Source organism: Squalius cephalus (genome assembly GCF_949319135.1).
Source record: "Squalius cephalus genome assembly, chromosome: 15".
Lineage (NCBI taxonomy): Eukaryota > Metazoa > Chordata > Actinopteri > Cypriniformes > Leuciscidae > Squalius > Squalius cephalus.
In genome coordinates, this window is record NC_137136.1 from 32,175,132 (window position 1) to 32,189,729 (window position 14,598).

At 37.5% G+C, this 14,598-nt stretch overlaps 1 protein-coding gene across 1 annotated transcript in view; it reads left to right on the forward strand.

Moving 5' to 3' along the window:
• Nucleotides 1-14,483, forward strand: part of rpa2 (replication protein A2) — a 29,815-nt gene extending 15,332 nt beyond the window's left edge. Inside the window, exons 7-9 of the mRNA XM_079894103.1 lie at nucleotides 1,383-1,505; nucleotides 1,769-1,863; nucleotides 14,350-14,483. Coding sequence (XP_079750229.1) covers nucleotides 1,383-1,505; nucleotides 1,769-1,863; nucleotides 14,350-14,437 — 306 coding nt within the window. The 3' untranslated portion in view covers nucleotides 14,438-14,483. The remainder of the gene's footprint in view (nucleotides 1-1,382; nucleotides 1,506-1,768; nucleotides 1,864-14,349) is intronic.
• Nucleotides 14,484-14,598: the final 115 nt, after the last annotated feature.

The window sequence follows — 14,598 nt, forward strand, 5'->3', positions numbered from 1 at the left end:
CCTCAAGGGCATTCAAGTTGTAGGTGTCTTTTTTTCCGCAGTAGTTTCAATTTTGATATTTTTAGGTCAAACCGTTCTTGTCTGTCAGTCATATAATGCAGGTCTGTGGTCACTGTCTCAAAGAGCATGCAGAGAGTCCAAATTAAACAATTCCCCATCGTCCAAATTAAACAATTCCCCATCGTAAGTACACATTGATGGCCTAAGACACGAAACGAGCGGTTTGTGTGAGAAAACGAACAGTATTTATATCGTTTTTACCTCTTATACACAGCCACGTCCAAGTGATCTGAGGGCGCGGGCGCATCCTGGTGTGTGACGTGTGCGCAGACTGGGGCATAGATATATATACACTAGATGTCACATTGTCTATGGCAGTTCACTGGAACGAATGTCTTTAAGGCGACATCTAGTGTATATATATCTATGCACCAGTCTGCGCACACGTCACACAGCAGGAAGCGCCCGCGCCCTCAGATCACTTGGACGTGGCTGTGTATAAGAGGTAAAAACAATATAAATACTGTTCATTTTCTCACACAAACCGCTCGTTTCGTGTCTTAGGCCATCAATGTGTACTTACGATGGGGAATTGTTTAATTTGGACGATGGGGAATTGTTTTAATTTGGACTCTGTGCATGCTCTTTGAGACAGTGACCATAGACCTGCATTATATGACTGACAGACAAGAACGGTTTGACCTAAAAATAACAAAATTGAAACTACTGCGGAAAAAAAGACACCTACATCTTGGATGCCCTTGAGGTAAGCTAAAACATACCAAAATTTAATTTCAAAGTGAACTATCCCTTTAAAACAAGATGAAAGTGTTCAAAAAGAACTGATGCTCACACTGCTCACACTCACACTCGCTCACACTCACACTTTTATTTTTTATTTTTTTAAAACAACAAATAAAACCAGCAGCTCTATGCACTTTTTCAAGCAAGATTCTATTCTGTGGCTTTTCCTTCCTTATAATGACCGTCGTCAATAGCAACGCATTATAACACAGCGCACATCCATGTATCGTAACGGACGCACGCTCTCGTTTCAATCAAATACAACTCTTTGGCTCAAAGCCACTTGCTGCGAACTTTTCTTCGAAGCTTCACGTTTATTTCAAGTGAGTGAGATAGTAGTCCAAACTGACAAGCACAACATGCTGACTAGTCCTTTTGTGCTATAATGTTCTCAGAAACTAGATTTGAATAATTGTACAGTCATACTTTTGACTACTTTATTCAAATTCTGACATGTTATACAGTAAATTATATCTTTATGACTGGATACCGTGACCAACCTGGCCAGTATGTCTCTCACTATGTCATTAATTGTTTTGTTTAGATTGTGTTTGATAATAGATGCTCTATCTTCGTAGGGAGGGGGCGGAGGGATGAACACGATTGCCGTGTCTCATACTAGCATGGCTAGCACAGGGTCTGCAGGGAGCTATTCTGGTGCTAGTATGCTAGTCAATGGTTTGAGTGCCAACCAGAACCAGGTGAGTCAAAGTGCCTCATTGTGCAAGAGTTACATTACGTAATGTGTTTGAAACAATAACATATATTTTAAATGGTTATCTAGAGGTCATGCATTACATATCAGACATTATTTTGTCTTTTTCTTCCACAAAAGATAATTTAATCATAAAATTAGATCTTGCAACTCTCTGCTATTCTTTTTCATTGTCTGTGGCCTTTTTGACTGTGTCATCATAAGTTCAGAGTTGTGTTTTGCTGATGTTGAGTTGTGGTCTTTGTGCAGGTGTTGGGTCTGATCAAGAGTTGTCATGAGCCTCAAGGCATCAGCATGCAAGACCTCAAGCAGAAGTTGAACAGCATGAGCGTCAGTGTTATCAGGTACAAACTTCTCCTCCTGAGACGTGTCTCTATAAAGAAAGAGCTTTTGTAGTGGACCTTGACCCAAAAGAAAAGATTTTACCCTTATCTTCCTCTTTCTTAGTTTCCGTTTCTCTTCTGGTTACCCGAATGAGCTGTGAGAATAGCACGTCCTTACATTTCTCTGAAGGGCTTCCTCTTTTGCCTGTCAAAGGAAGCTTAATTTGTTATTTCTCATGAACTTGAGCTCCATTTTCATAAGACTTGAGACTCAATATAGTTTGTTTCCTTGTCTGTTCTGGGATAGAAATGGTATTTCAGGATTTGTCTTTAACAAAGTTATCATAGTATTTTACAGAGTGATGATTTGTTGGGAGATACATTTCCAGATTTTCCACTGATAAGAGCAGCACAACTTAAGCGGCCACATTAGTTCACCATTATAAATCACAGTCTCGTGAAAGCAATTGTTTAGCAGATAAACCAAAGAGATGTTTAAATGTAATCATTGTGATAATGTGGTGCAAGGAAAAACTTTTCTAGATGTTCATACAAATAAGATTTATTCAGTTAAAGACCCCTGTAGTCAATCATTTTATCCCTTAAAACTCGTCTTTGATCATCAAAATGACATATTTAAAGTGTTTTTTTTTGTGATGCTGTAAAATAGCTTGAATGTTACTCGACACCCTTGCCTCATTTAGTATACGCGGTTCTATGAATATGCAAATGAGCCCTTTTTGGATCATAAACTTAAGGCATTGAAATACCCAGGAATATATGACGATCTAGACTTAAGCCCTTTTTTTTTGTTGCAGTTTTGTAATATTGAGAATATGGGAACTAGATACAGCAGGGAAAATAAGTATTGAACACGTCACCATTTTTCTCAGTAAATATATTTCCAAAGGTGCTATTGACATGAAATTTTCACCAGATGTTGATAACAACCCAAGGAATCAGTACATACAAAGAAACCAAAACAAATAAGCTCAGAAATTAAGTTATGTGTAATAATGTGAAATGACACAGGGAAAAAGTATTGAACACATTAAGAAAGGGAGGTGCAAAAAGGCATGGAAAGCCAAGACAACAGCTTAAAACTATTAGTAATTAAAAAGCAATCCAGCCCCCTGTCCGTGCAAATTAATAACAGCTGGTTCAGTCCCAACGGATGGCCTACAAAAAGGTCTCATTGCCAAGGTGTCACACAAGACACATCTCATGATGGGTAAAAGCAAAGAGCTGTCTCAAGACCTTCGCAACCTAATTGTTCCAACACATAATGATGGCATTGGCTATAGGCACCATTCTAAGCTTCTGAATGGTCCAGTGAGCACTGTTGGGGCCATAATACGGAAAGACAATCATTTCACCATAAATGTGCCTCGACCAGGTGCTCCTCGCAAGATTTCTGACAGAGGAGTGAAAAGAATAATCAGAAGAGTTGTCCAAGAGCCAACACCAAGGTGTATGGTGTTTTTAGGGTAATGTGCAGTGCCATTTCTCCTCCAAACATGGTGTGTATTATGGCATCCAAACAATTCAATTTTGCTCTCATGTGACCACACTAAATTCTCCCAGTATTTCCCTGGCTTTTCCAAATGTTGTGCAGCAAACTTTAAACGAGCTTCAACATGCTTTTTTTCTTCAGTAATGGAGTCTTGCGTGGTGAGCGTGCATACAGGCCATGGCGGTGGAGTGCATTACTTACTGTTTTCTTTGAGAACACAGTACCTGCTATCTGCAGGTCTTTTTGAAGCTCTCCACAAGTGGTCCTTGGCTCTTGGACAACTCTTCTGATTATTCTTTTCACTCCTCTGTCAGAAATCTTGCGAGGAGCACCTGGTCGAGGCAAATTTATGGTGAAATGATTGTCTTTCCACTTCCGTTGGGACTGAACCAGCTGTTATTAATTTCCACAGACAGGGGGCTGGATTGCTTTTTAATTACTAATAGTTTTAAGCTGTTGTCTTGGCTTTCCATGCCTTTTTGCACCTCCCTTTCTTCATGTGTTCAATACTTTTCCCTGTGTCATTTCACATTATTACACATAACTTAATTTCTGAGCTTATTTGTTTTGGTTTCTTTGTATGTACTGATTCCTTGGGTTGTTATCAACATCTGGTGAAAATTTCATGTCAATAGCACCTTTGGAAATATATTTACTGAGAAAAATGGTGACGTGTTCAATACATATTTCCCCCGCTGTATATTAGCAAGTGTTCAATACTTTATAAGAGGTTGATCACGTCCGCTGTTAACTAATCATGAGACTTACTAAATTAATGTTATTATTGGGAAGGGGAGGAAGGGATGCGCCGAAACGCCCAGGACAGTTTTGTAAAATTGACTAACTTTCTAAAATGCGATTTTATAAATTTAAAATTAAATAATCACGTGAGGAACAGCACATTGATAGGAATGATTTAAAATAAGCAAAACCTTTTCAAAAGTATTTTCACTGCAACAGGAAGGCATCTTCAGGTTATTAAAAGAACTGGCCACAAATAGCACTTAAGCACAGATCATCAAGCCACCTCATCTAAAAACAGTCTTGACACAGCTGAGTTCTGAATGTTGCTACGAAACTGGTTATTTTGATGGCTGATAATGTTTCTAGCTCCATCTAGATGGAGCCATTTCACAAATATCTTTATCTCAAGATAACAGTAGATAAGATAATGCTGTGCAATAATTTTTACATAATTACATTCATATTAGGAAAATGTATTATTAATCATTCATTATTAGTCCTCTCCAGCACAGACCCCGGCTGTGTGGCTGTTACTGTGATTTAGGACCTCTTAGACGGAAACAAGTGTTACGACAGTTTGACCGTTAAGAGTTCGTTATACTATAAAAGTACCCTGTAAGTTTCAAAACTCAGAACTTCCTTGTTATTCCAAAAACTGCTTTTTATTGAAACCAAGGTCAGAAAACAACAGGATCTGAAAAGTGGAGACTGAAAAGTGACGTCACAGAGCAGCGAAAGACCGCCTTTGCAGAAGAATATCAACGCCTACGTCTACACCACTGGTCTTTAGTGCCGCCCACTGGAGCGTTAGTGAATAGTGACATGAGAACGAGAAAAGATCGACTCCGTTACCTTCCAAACGATCCTAATGCTAGGGATAGTGTTTTTTGTTTTTGTTTTTTCAACATTGTGAATGTCTCGGCACTGAATATTTGTTTGTATTCGGTGTATTTCACTGTGGATTATTTGGTAAATTTTGACGCAGGCTTTGCAAACACTTTGCAAAGACTTTTACGATATGGATCTGCCAGCAAACGCCACAAAAATGGAAATAATCATGTTTATTCTAATGCCTGATCTATGATTTCTGATGTATAATTATTCAAGTTCAGACAGATTATCTCTCAAAATCGTTGAATACTGTTTAAGCATTAGTAAATCAAGCCAGTGACTAAACTATCAACTCTTAGTAGGATGAAAATAACCTTATTTAAACGTTTATTAAATTATTCTCAGAAAGCAATCAAAGAATCTCGCCCATGCTGTCAATCACACAGCACAAGTTTATCTGGACACTTGCCAAAACTCGAAATCAATGATGCTGTTACTGTATTTACATTGTGTTTGCAGTGTTATTTGGTGAAAGTATTCGTGAGAGTGCAGACATTGCGTTGCGATGATGAAATCTCTTCATTCACGCCATCAACAGACTGTCTGTCATCTGCTCAATGCTCATCACTGCAACCTTTTGGGTGATGGAATAGATCTAAATATATGATCAATACTTTTCACGATTCGTTAATCTCGATAGCTGTGATAGTAAAAACGTAGTAAATGTTTTCGAGAGAGTTCCACATGTAATACTAGCTATTTCATATACAAGCATGTCAGCTAATCACAGCAGTGGGCGTTTACACTGAAGTCTCACAGCAGCCAATCACAGCAGTGGGCGTTTACACTGAAGTCTCACAGCAGCCAATCACAGCAGTGGGCGTTTACACTGAAGTCTCACAGCAGCCAATCACAGCAGTGGGCGTTTACACTGAAGTCTCACAGCAGCCAATCACAGCAGTGGGCGTTTACACTGAAGTCTCACAGCAGCCAATCACAGCAGTGGGCGTTTACACTGAAGTCTCACAGCAGCCAATCACAGCAGTGGGCGTTAACACTGAAGTCTCACTCAGACACGCCCCTTCAAACAGAGCATTCAAATCAGAGGCTAAAATCAGGCTTGGAAAAATGCCTTTTATTTCTAAATTGACAATTTTTGATGTAAAAATCATACTAATATTATAAGTGCACCCCAGGAAACATTATACAATAATAAAATGATCCAGTTCAATACCCCTTTAAAGGAGAACTCCAGTCAATTTTAACATTGAGCTCATTTTTTTGTAAATTTGGAGTGCTGTCAGTACAGGAAATAAATACAGGTATGAGCGCTGGCTGAAATAACATCACTTTTATTAATATCTTTCACATCTCCTGCAGTCAGATTCACCGTGTTCACTCTGAAGGAATCACTCACATGACCTGTGCACTTGTAATGACACATCAAGGATGTTAAGAGGCTAAAAGCAGGTTTAAAACTTGCCCCATTGAAGTCAACAGGGTGCAAATTTTAAAAAGAGGATAACACTGTGTAGGCAACACCGATTTTTGTCGTTGTTCTCTGTATTGACAGCACTCCAAATTTACAAAAAAATGAGCTCAATGTTAAAATTGACCGGAGTTCTCCTTTAATGACCACAAAAGGGAACCCACTATTGATGATTTGTTTGCATGTTCATGCTAACATTTATTAAAGTAAGATTTCAAATAAATTCTCATCTCAGTGTGCTTACGCAGAGAAGCGAATGTCCTTTTGCACGTCTTGCGGTATATTCGTGCCAGAAAAACGCAAGTGTGTTCGTGTAAAGATTTGTTAGTAAATGTAAAGCGGCTATATTTAAAACGGAAATAAAACTGTGATGTGATGTTCTCTCGTGCTGAGCTGTTAACCTAGATAACAAGCTATGTGTGAAAAATCACATGAATTTTATCAACTGTTAATAAAGTACCGTTTCCAGCAGTTTACTTATATGAGAAATTCTCATCCTAGGCCTCAAATGCACTTAAAGGGATATTTCGCTGCTGTAAAGATGAATGTGTATTAAAATTGGGTCATTTATGTAGTAGAAATGTGAAATTATTTTAGAAGTTGGTTCCTTCTAGACTGAGAAAAGCCAAAAAATGTATTTTTGGCTCATGTGGATGAAAGACAACAACTCCCAGAATGCACTTGCTCCGCTGCTCTACGAGGACACTCCCAAGCCACGCCTCCCGGTTACAGAGGGCAGTATCGGAAGAAATGATACAGCTAGGCTACTAGTCGACTCGAAACTGAAAAGACGCCGTTTTATCGTGAGATCCCCCTATGGGCGGGTTGAACACATGCGGGACGAGCTCCTCCTATTGGCTATAGTCTCTCGCCTCTGGACAGAAAAGCCTCCAATGACGCAAAAATCGTCATTTAGCGTCATTGGAGGCTTTTTAGTTTTTTTTTCCAGACACACAATACAGAAATCTCTCGTCTCAGGGGGACATGAGGGAGGGAGGCTCGGTCATTCGGAAATAGTACCGGGTTTCTACTGATACAAAGCTTAATGCTAATTGGTGAAGTATCCCTTTAAGAATTTGGGCAGATCAGTAGGTCATCTGGGTATTAGTTTTATTTACTGCGTGGGTTTTCAAAAGTACCAGTACTCGATACTCCGTTTGCAGTGCGTATTTTTTTCCGCACCCATGTTAACAGGTTAGAGCTTTCACATTGCAGATCGGTCCGGCAATGTGTTCCAGGTGCGGTGCGTGAAATGTAGTAGGCCTAATCTCACCATTAATGTATTTAATTAAATACTACTATTTGTCACAGTCATCTTTTTACTTTAAGACCGGGGTAAAGCAAGGAAAACTACAATTTACCTCAACAAGGCCACATAATGAACAACACTCGTCTCATTCGTGGAGGTGGAAAGACAAGTTATTTGTGACATGCAAGATTTATTGTATTAAAATTTAAATGCAAAATAAAAGGCATGAGAGTCGGCTGTTTTTGTCAATTTTAAGTTTTAATTTAAAATGTTTGCGATTTTAATAAGTACATGGTTAAAAAATTTACCACTTGCTTGAACCACTTAATATAGAAATCTATATAGAAGTAATGCATTGAATAATAGGTTGTTTAATTTGTGTTTAAACAATACGTCTATTAAAGAGTGTATATGTGTACAAAGAGAATCGCTGTGCTGACTAAACTTTTTTTTTTTAATAAAAGTTGCTGATAACTTCTGGCTTTGAAATAAAAATAGTGAGTATGTGTTTGTGGTACAGCCGTGGGTCAGTTACACACTGCAAACGCAGCATATGTGAAAGCACTGTAGCGCGTGCTGCTCCTGCACCGCATACACACTAGTGTGCACACGGAGTATGTGTGAAACGGGTGGTGCCACTTTCTACACAAGTTCTACAGGTTTGGTAGTGCTGGGGGGAGTCTTATTCATAAATGAATTAATAACTTTGTAAAAGTTAATGTAATCGTAAAATTACTATTATTTTGCATTAATAAGTGCAGTTACTAATAATATTACATGTTTGTTTATTGGAAATCTGACTGTAAAGCACTGAGCTTGAATTGAGATGCAGATAAAAAATAACTTTTTTGTTAACAACAATAATGTCCAATTTTTATAGGGAAAAAAAATAATATTCTACTCTTATTAAATATCAAATATTAAAAGTTAATAAGTGCTCCTCTGCCGTCATCTACTGGTAATTTCATGTCTTTTTTTTTTTAAAGTGTTTGTTTGCGACAGTGCTAATTTTCCTACATCTTTAAACTTTAGTTTTACAAATTATAACATTAAAATGGGATAATATTTTGAGATTTGAAGTGCTGGAATAGGTGTGAATCACTTGAAATCCCTTAAAGTGCTTGAATTTTACTCTCAAAAGGTTGTACGATTCCTGAGATGAAAAATGTAAATAAATATTCGACTATTTCTGCTACAACACCATGGTTACAGTTAGCATTGCTACATTAAATTCATAGTGAATGTTGGTGATTTGTGGATTGCAAAGCCTTCTATAACTTCTTCGTTCATGGCACAATGTTTCTCCTGTTTGGTTTATAACAGAGAATTCTGCACCAAGTTTGAATGCTTCTCAGTAGATGTCACAGCGATGTTATTAATAATGCAGCGAATTCAATCGCTTTCTCACTTGATCTCCGTGCTGAGTAGTTACGATGTCACGTGATCAAAGATCGCCCCAGAGTTGACCTGTTCTGAGCTAGCTGTTCTGTTCAGAGTTGTACTGTTCTGAGTACCGAATTGCCTCGATACCATCGAGTATCAAAAAAAATGTCGTGTCATTCGGTACCAAATTGCGCTGTCTATTATTGGTCCAAGCTGATGACAAAAATGTTGTTGCACCAGCAGGAAAAACCCATGTGGTCGCAGTCGCAGTCTGGAGCTCTGTAAGGGGAGCTTTCACTCAGTCAGTGAGCTTGCGCTGTGGCTGAACTGAAGTGATATCGGCTTGAGTGATTATAAATGCTTGCTATCTGTGTTAATCTATCTATCTATAAATTACAGAAACGTCTGTCTGTCTGTCAGTCAGTATGTCTGTTATTCGCATATCTCTCGAACCGTTAGTCCGATGGATTTCAAACTTGACAGGTGTCTCGCTACGGGCACGAGTAAGTGCAGTGCCAAGTTTGACGTTGTTAGGATTAGAAATGCAAAATATATCGGTAAATATATCGGTCAAAGAAGCCCCAAGAAGGTTGTGGTTTAAAAATAAACGTTCTGACATAAACACTGTCAGCTACACTGTTTACTTCTGAATATTATATTTTATTCACTGCCGCCATTTGTAGTAACCTATTCACAAACTGTTTGCTCAAGCGCAGCATTTTTTCGGAGTTCACTATATAGCCTGCTCCCTGAATCGTGGAGTTCACTATGTAGCCTGCTCCCTGAATCGTGGAGTTCACTATGTAGCCTGCTCCCTGAATCGTGGAGTTCACTATATAGCCTGCTCCCTGAATCGTGGAGTTCACTATCTAGCCTGCTCCCTGAATCGTGGAGTTCACTATATAGCCTGCTCCCTGAATCGTGGAGTTCACTATCTAGCCTGCTCCCTGAATCGCCGCGTTCGTTCGGACGGTATCGACGGACTCGTTCGCTTTATATGATGAACAGATTTAATTTAGGCTTTTATTCACATTAACATTCATCAACTCACACATCAGTTGTGGTAAACAGAAGCTCAAGCATGTTTGCTTGGCGTGCGAGAACCAATGAGGTTCATTCTCGTGTTACGCATCACGTTTGAGCTTCAGCACGAGGTTTTTTCTCGCGCGTCAAGCAGGCTCGGTTGAACTTCTGTTTGTTTCCCTGATCAATGTTTATATGTGAATAAAAGCCTAATTTAAATCTGTTAAGTATATAAAGTAATCGAGTCTTTTTAGAAAATTTGGACTAAACTGCTCAATTCATATGGATTAGTTTAATGATCTCTTTATGAACTTTATGAAGGTTCAAAGTTTGTTGCGTAGCTGTCAATGGAAGGACAGAAATCGTCCGAGTGGATCTCTGAGCTGTGAGTGAGTGGAGGCGGGGCTAATTAGCATATTCATGGCTCCACATATACTAAATGAGGCAAGGGTGTCGAGTTACATTCAAGATATTTTAAGGTATGAAGGTATGAAAAAACTTTTAAATATGTAATTTTGATGATAAAAATGAGTTTTAAGGGTTACAATTATTGACTACAGGGGAACTTTAAATGGTCATGAAACCCCAAAACACATTTTCTGAGATGTGAACAGATATGTACAGGCTGCACACCACTGAAAACACTAAAAGCACTCATACATTTGATCAATAAGTGGAAATTGGTTATTTTTGCATTTTTCTGAGCAATTTCGGGTTGAAAAGCAACGTCACGGAATGTGAGGTATAAAGCGTGCTTTCGGTGTGTGTGTGTGTGTGTGATTGGCTGCAGGCTCAATTCTACGCCAGCTGGCCCTCGAGCTAATCTCTGCCTTTATTCATGAGAAAGATATCGTTAATTTACGGACCGGAGCAAGTGTGTTTCAAGTTTTTATGGAAATATTTCATAAGTCCGCTCAAAAAACGTGCCGACATGAAATTTCTCTGGACTTGTTTCTGTTTGCAGTAGCCCGACTGTGCTGTAACATACGGTGTGTCTAGCCGTCCTGGGCAACGCTGGTAAAATGTCGCTATCCTCTTGTTCACCGATCCACTGCTATCTGCTCACATGCTCTGATGATAATAATAGCTTTGAATGACTACTTTATTTTGATAATTGGTCAAAAAATAAATGTTAAATCTTATTATGTTGCATAGAATTGAATGAAGAATAATATATTGATATTAATATATTGATTTTTCATTTTATGTCTATTTTTTTGTTACTTTAAATAAAAGTGTGGTTATTTTATTACCTTGTATTTTTAAAATTCAGATTCATTAAACTATTTAATTTAATTAAAAAAGTCTTATAACAATAATACAGTTATACAAAAAAAATGTAAAATACGAAATGAATAATTATATTTGTTTTCGTTTTTCGGCCAAGCGCATCCAGAAGTTTCGGTTTCGGCCCAGAGTTTTCATTTCGGTGCATCCCTAGTTATATTTGTAAAATGCATCAAGGTGCCCTCAAATCCATTTTTTGTTTTTTTCCCCTCTGTGGTCATATTTTAATATTCACATGTCTGTATAATGAGGATTGCAGGTCTGTGTTTTATTGGTTATCTCCTCTCTTCCCACCCTTTGGTGTGAACCGCTCCATTGTGTTGATGCGCTGCTCACTTTAAACTGTAGAAACTGTAAAATGCTGCTATACTGTCCGGTTGGATGTTGTTGTTTTTTCAGTCCTATTTTAGAAAGCCCTTTTTTTTTAAATGAATTATTTACTTAAGATCATTAATAGTATTAAAAATGAACTAATATAATTTATTTAATGTTTTTAATTTTCAAATAGTTAAAAAATGTATTTTTTGCTATGATACCGAAATTGGTACCGAGAACCGTGTCATTTGACTGGTATTGGTACCGACTACTGAAATGTAGTGCCCTGTAGGGCTGTGCCGGTACACTTGACAACCGCACTACCGCGGTGGTTCGCCAAAAAAACATTTTTGTTTGTGAATGCTGTTTTACATTAATATTATGACACACAAAGCTTTGTTTACAAAAGGGAAAAATAGGTTAGCAATTAAATGTTATATCGCAGATTCGCAGCCATGGAAAAGTTTGAATTCATGAAGAATGAGAGAGTTGTAGGCTACGTGAGCCCATAAATTTAAACTGTCGGCTTTGAATTCTGGTTTGCGATCTGGTCACCCGATTATCAGCGAATTTAACAATATTCCATTAGTTAGGCCTATTCCATATAGAAAGCTCGAATTGTCTACTTTTAAACAAAACAATTAAAATAAGCCGACTATGCTTTTGTATTCCGTATGAAGTGTGCATCTCTCTCTAGGCGCGTTCACTGTGAAGATAACGAGTCAGCATCGTCAACTTCATCTTTGCAGCCCGACACTGACTCAAAAAACCCCCCACTTTATTAATAAACAATTCAAATGTCTCCTTGCTATATTTGACACATTAATAATCATTATTTTTGCCGGTTCTTTGTGACAGCTGTTATGTGCGTTATTGGCAGCGTCACCCTCCGGTTACATGAACGCGTCACCGCATCAGCACCAGAACATGCAGATTTTATTTTAGAGAATAATCGCACAACATTAGATATTCTATAATTAAATAAACTAATTGAATATTCAAAAATCGGGACTCATCCCTGCATGGAATCTCTTGTTTCTTTTCCCATATCGTCTCTCGTGTCTCACCTATTTCCGAAGGGGATTATAAACGTCAAATTCTTTTTAACACAGTTTGTGCTTGTTATTAGACATATAATTAAGGCGCGTCAAGTTTGTAAAGCGCTTTTAGTTTGGCTTTCTCTGGCAGCGCGCAAACATACACTGAAAAAAATTATCGTGATTTTTAACGGTCAAAGACTGTAAAAATGCTACAGTGAAAAACTGTTAATTGGTTAAAAGAAAGTTTTCTTACTTTATACGGTAAACAACTGTGATAAATCTAACGGTACATTTAATTTACAGTTTTTGGAAGTGAAAAAGAACAAGACATTGTAAAATTTACAGTGAAAAAACGTAAATTGACATTCCCTCAATTCCCTGCGTGACTCTTCACATTTGATATATTTTTGTTGAATTAACTATGTTTCTTCATAGTTTTCTTAGTTTTTTCTAATCAGTTATGTACATTAGTGTTTTATGTTACATTTAATGTTGTTAAATTAATGCTTATTGCATTTCTAAAATTTCACGTGTGTTACCATGATGGTGTTTAGTGTTTGTATGAATGACACTGTGCAGCTTCTATTTATTATTATTAACTTTCTTGTGAGTGTGCTGCTTGTGATGAGCTTTAATTCATCATGTGACTTTCATCTCCACTGTGATTGGTGGTTGTCAGTGTATTACTATGGTACAAGATATAAGTACTTCAATAGGTCAATAAATTAACATTATATCATATAATTAAATATGGTTTATTACTGTAAATTTAAGTAAAGTCTGTAAAATCTAAAATGTTGCTACCATATTTTTTACGGTAAATTTCTGGCAACCACAGCTGCCGGTATTTTACCGTAAATGTTTTACAGATTTTTTTTTTACAGTGTAGCCTAAACGCCTTGCCCTTGTGGAAGATCAAATTCGCTCTTCATACCTTTTACAACAAGTAGAAAACATGAAGATATCAGAAAAGAGATTGATGGTCTCTTTCCTGCTCGTGTCCCACATCCCTCTCAAAGCGAGAGCGGTAGGCTATATCACGCGTCTTTGTGTGGAAATATTAAACAAACATTTTTTTTTTTTTAAAGATTCAACTTTATTAGGCTATATTATGTAAGTTACCAGTATTTACTGATATTTATTTCAATGCTTTACAGGCTTTAGTGTGTTGTTTCTTTTTTTTTCTTTTTTTTTTTTTTTTTTTTTTTATTATTTCAAAACAACCCCCCAACTACCGCAACACCGCCGGTAGTTGGTCCATTTACTACCGCGGTGGTAAAAAACTGCCACCGTCACAGCCCTAGTGCCATGCCAACCCTAGCTTTTATATACCATGTACAGAAGTAGGCTTATTCAGACACAGAGTTACTCATTTCCTACCAAATGCTTCACAGCTCACAATATGCAAACATTTGTTAACACCTTTTCTTTTTTTAACACTAAACTAAAACAGTTTTGTGAGCCATCTAAAAAACACAACCCAAGTCAACATTCAAAGTGCATCAATTCCTTACTCAGAACTAAAAAAAAAATGAGATAAATGAAGTCTCTTATCTGTCTGCTGCACAATCACCTTGTCACAAAACTTGTTTTAACTGCTGTTTGATTCTCGCTTCCCTTTACCTGTTTACAGACAAATTGTGGACTTTCTCAGCAACGAGGGACACATTTTCTCCACCATTGATGAGGACCACTTCAGATCAACAGACAATGAAGCCTAATTACCTTTGTCACATCTGCCCATTTCTTATCTATGTAGTTTTCAAGGAAACCAGTGCAAAAAAAAAATATATATATAACCATATATTTCAGTTCTTTTTGGTAATTTTTAATAAAAAGCATACACATTTACAAACACAATTCTGTTCTTTACATTGCAGCA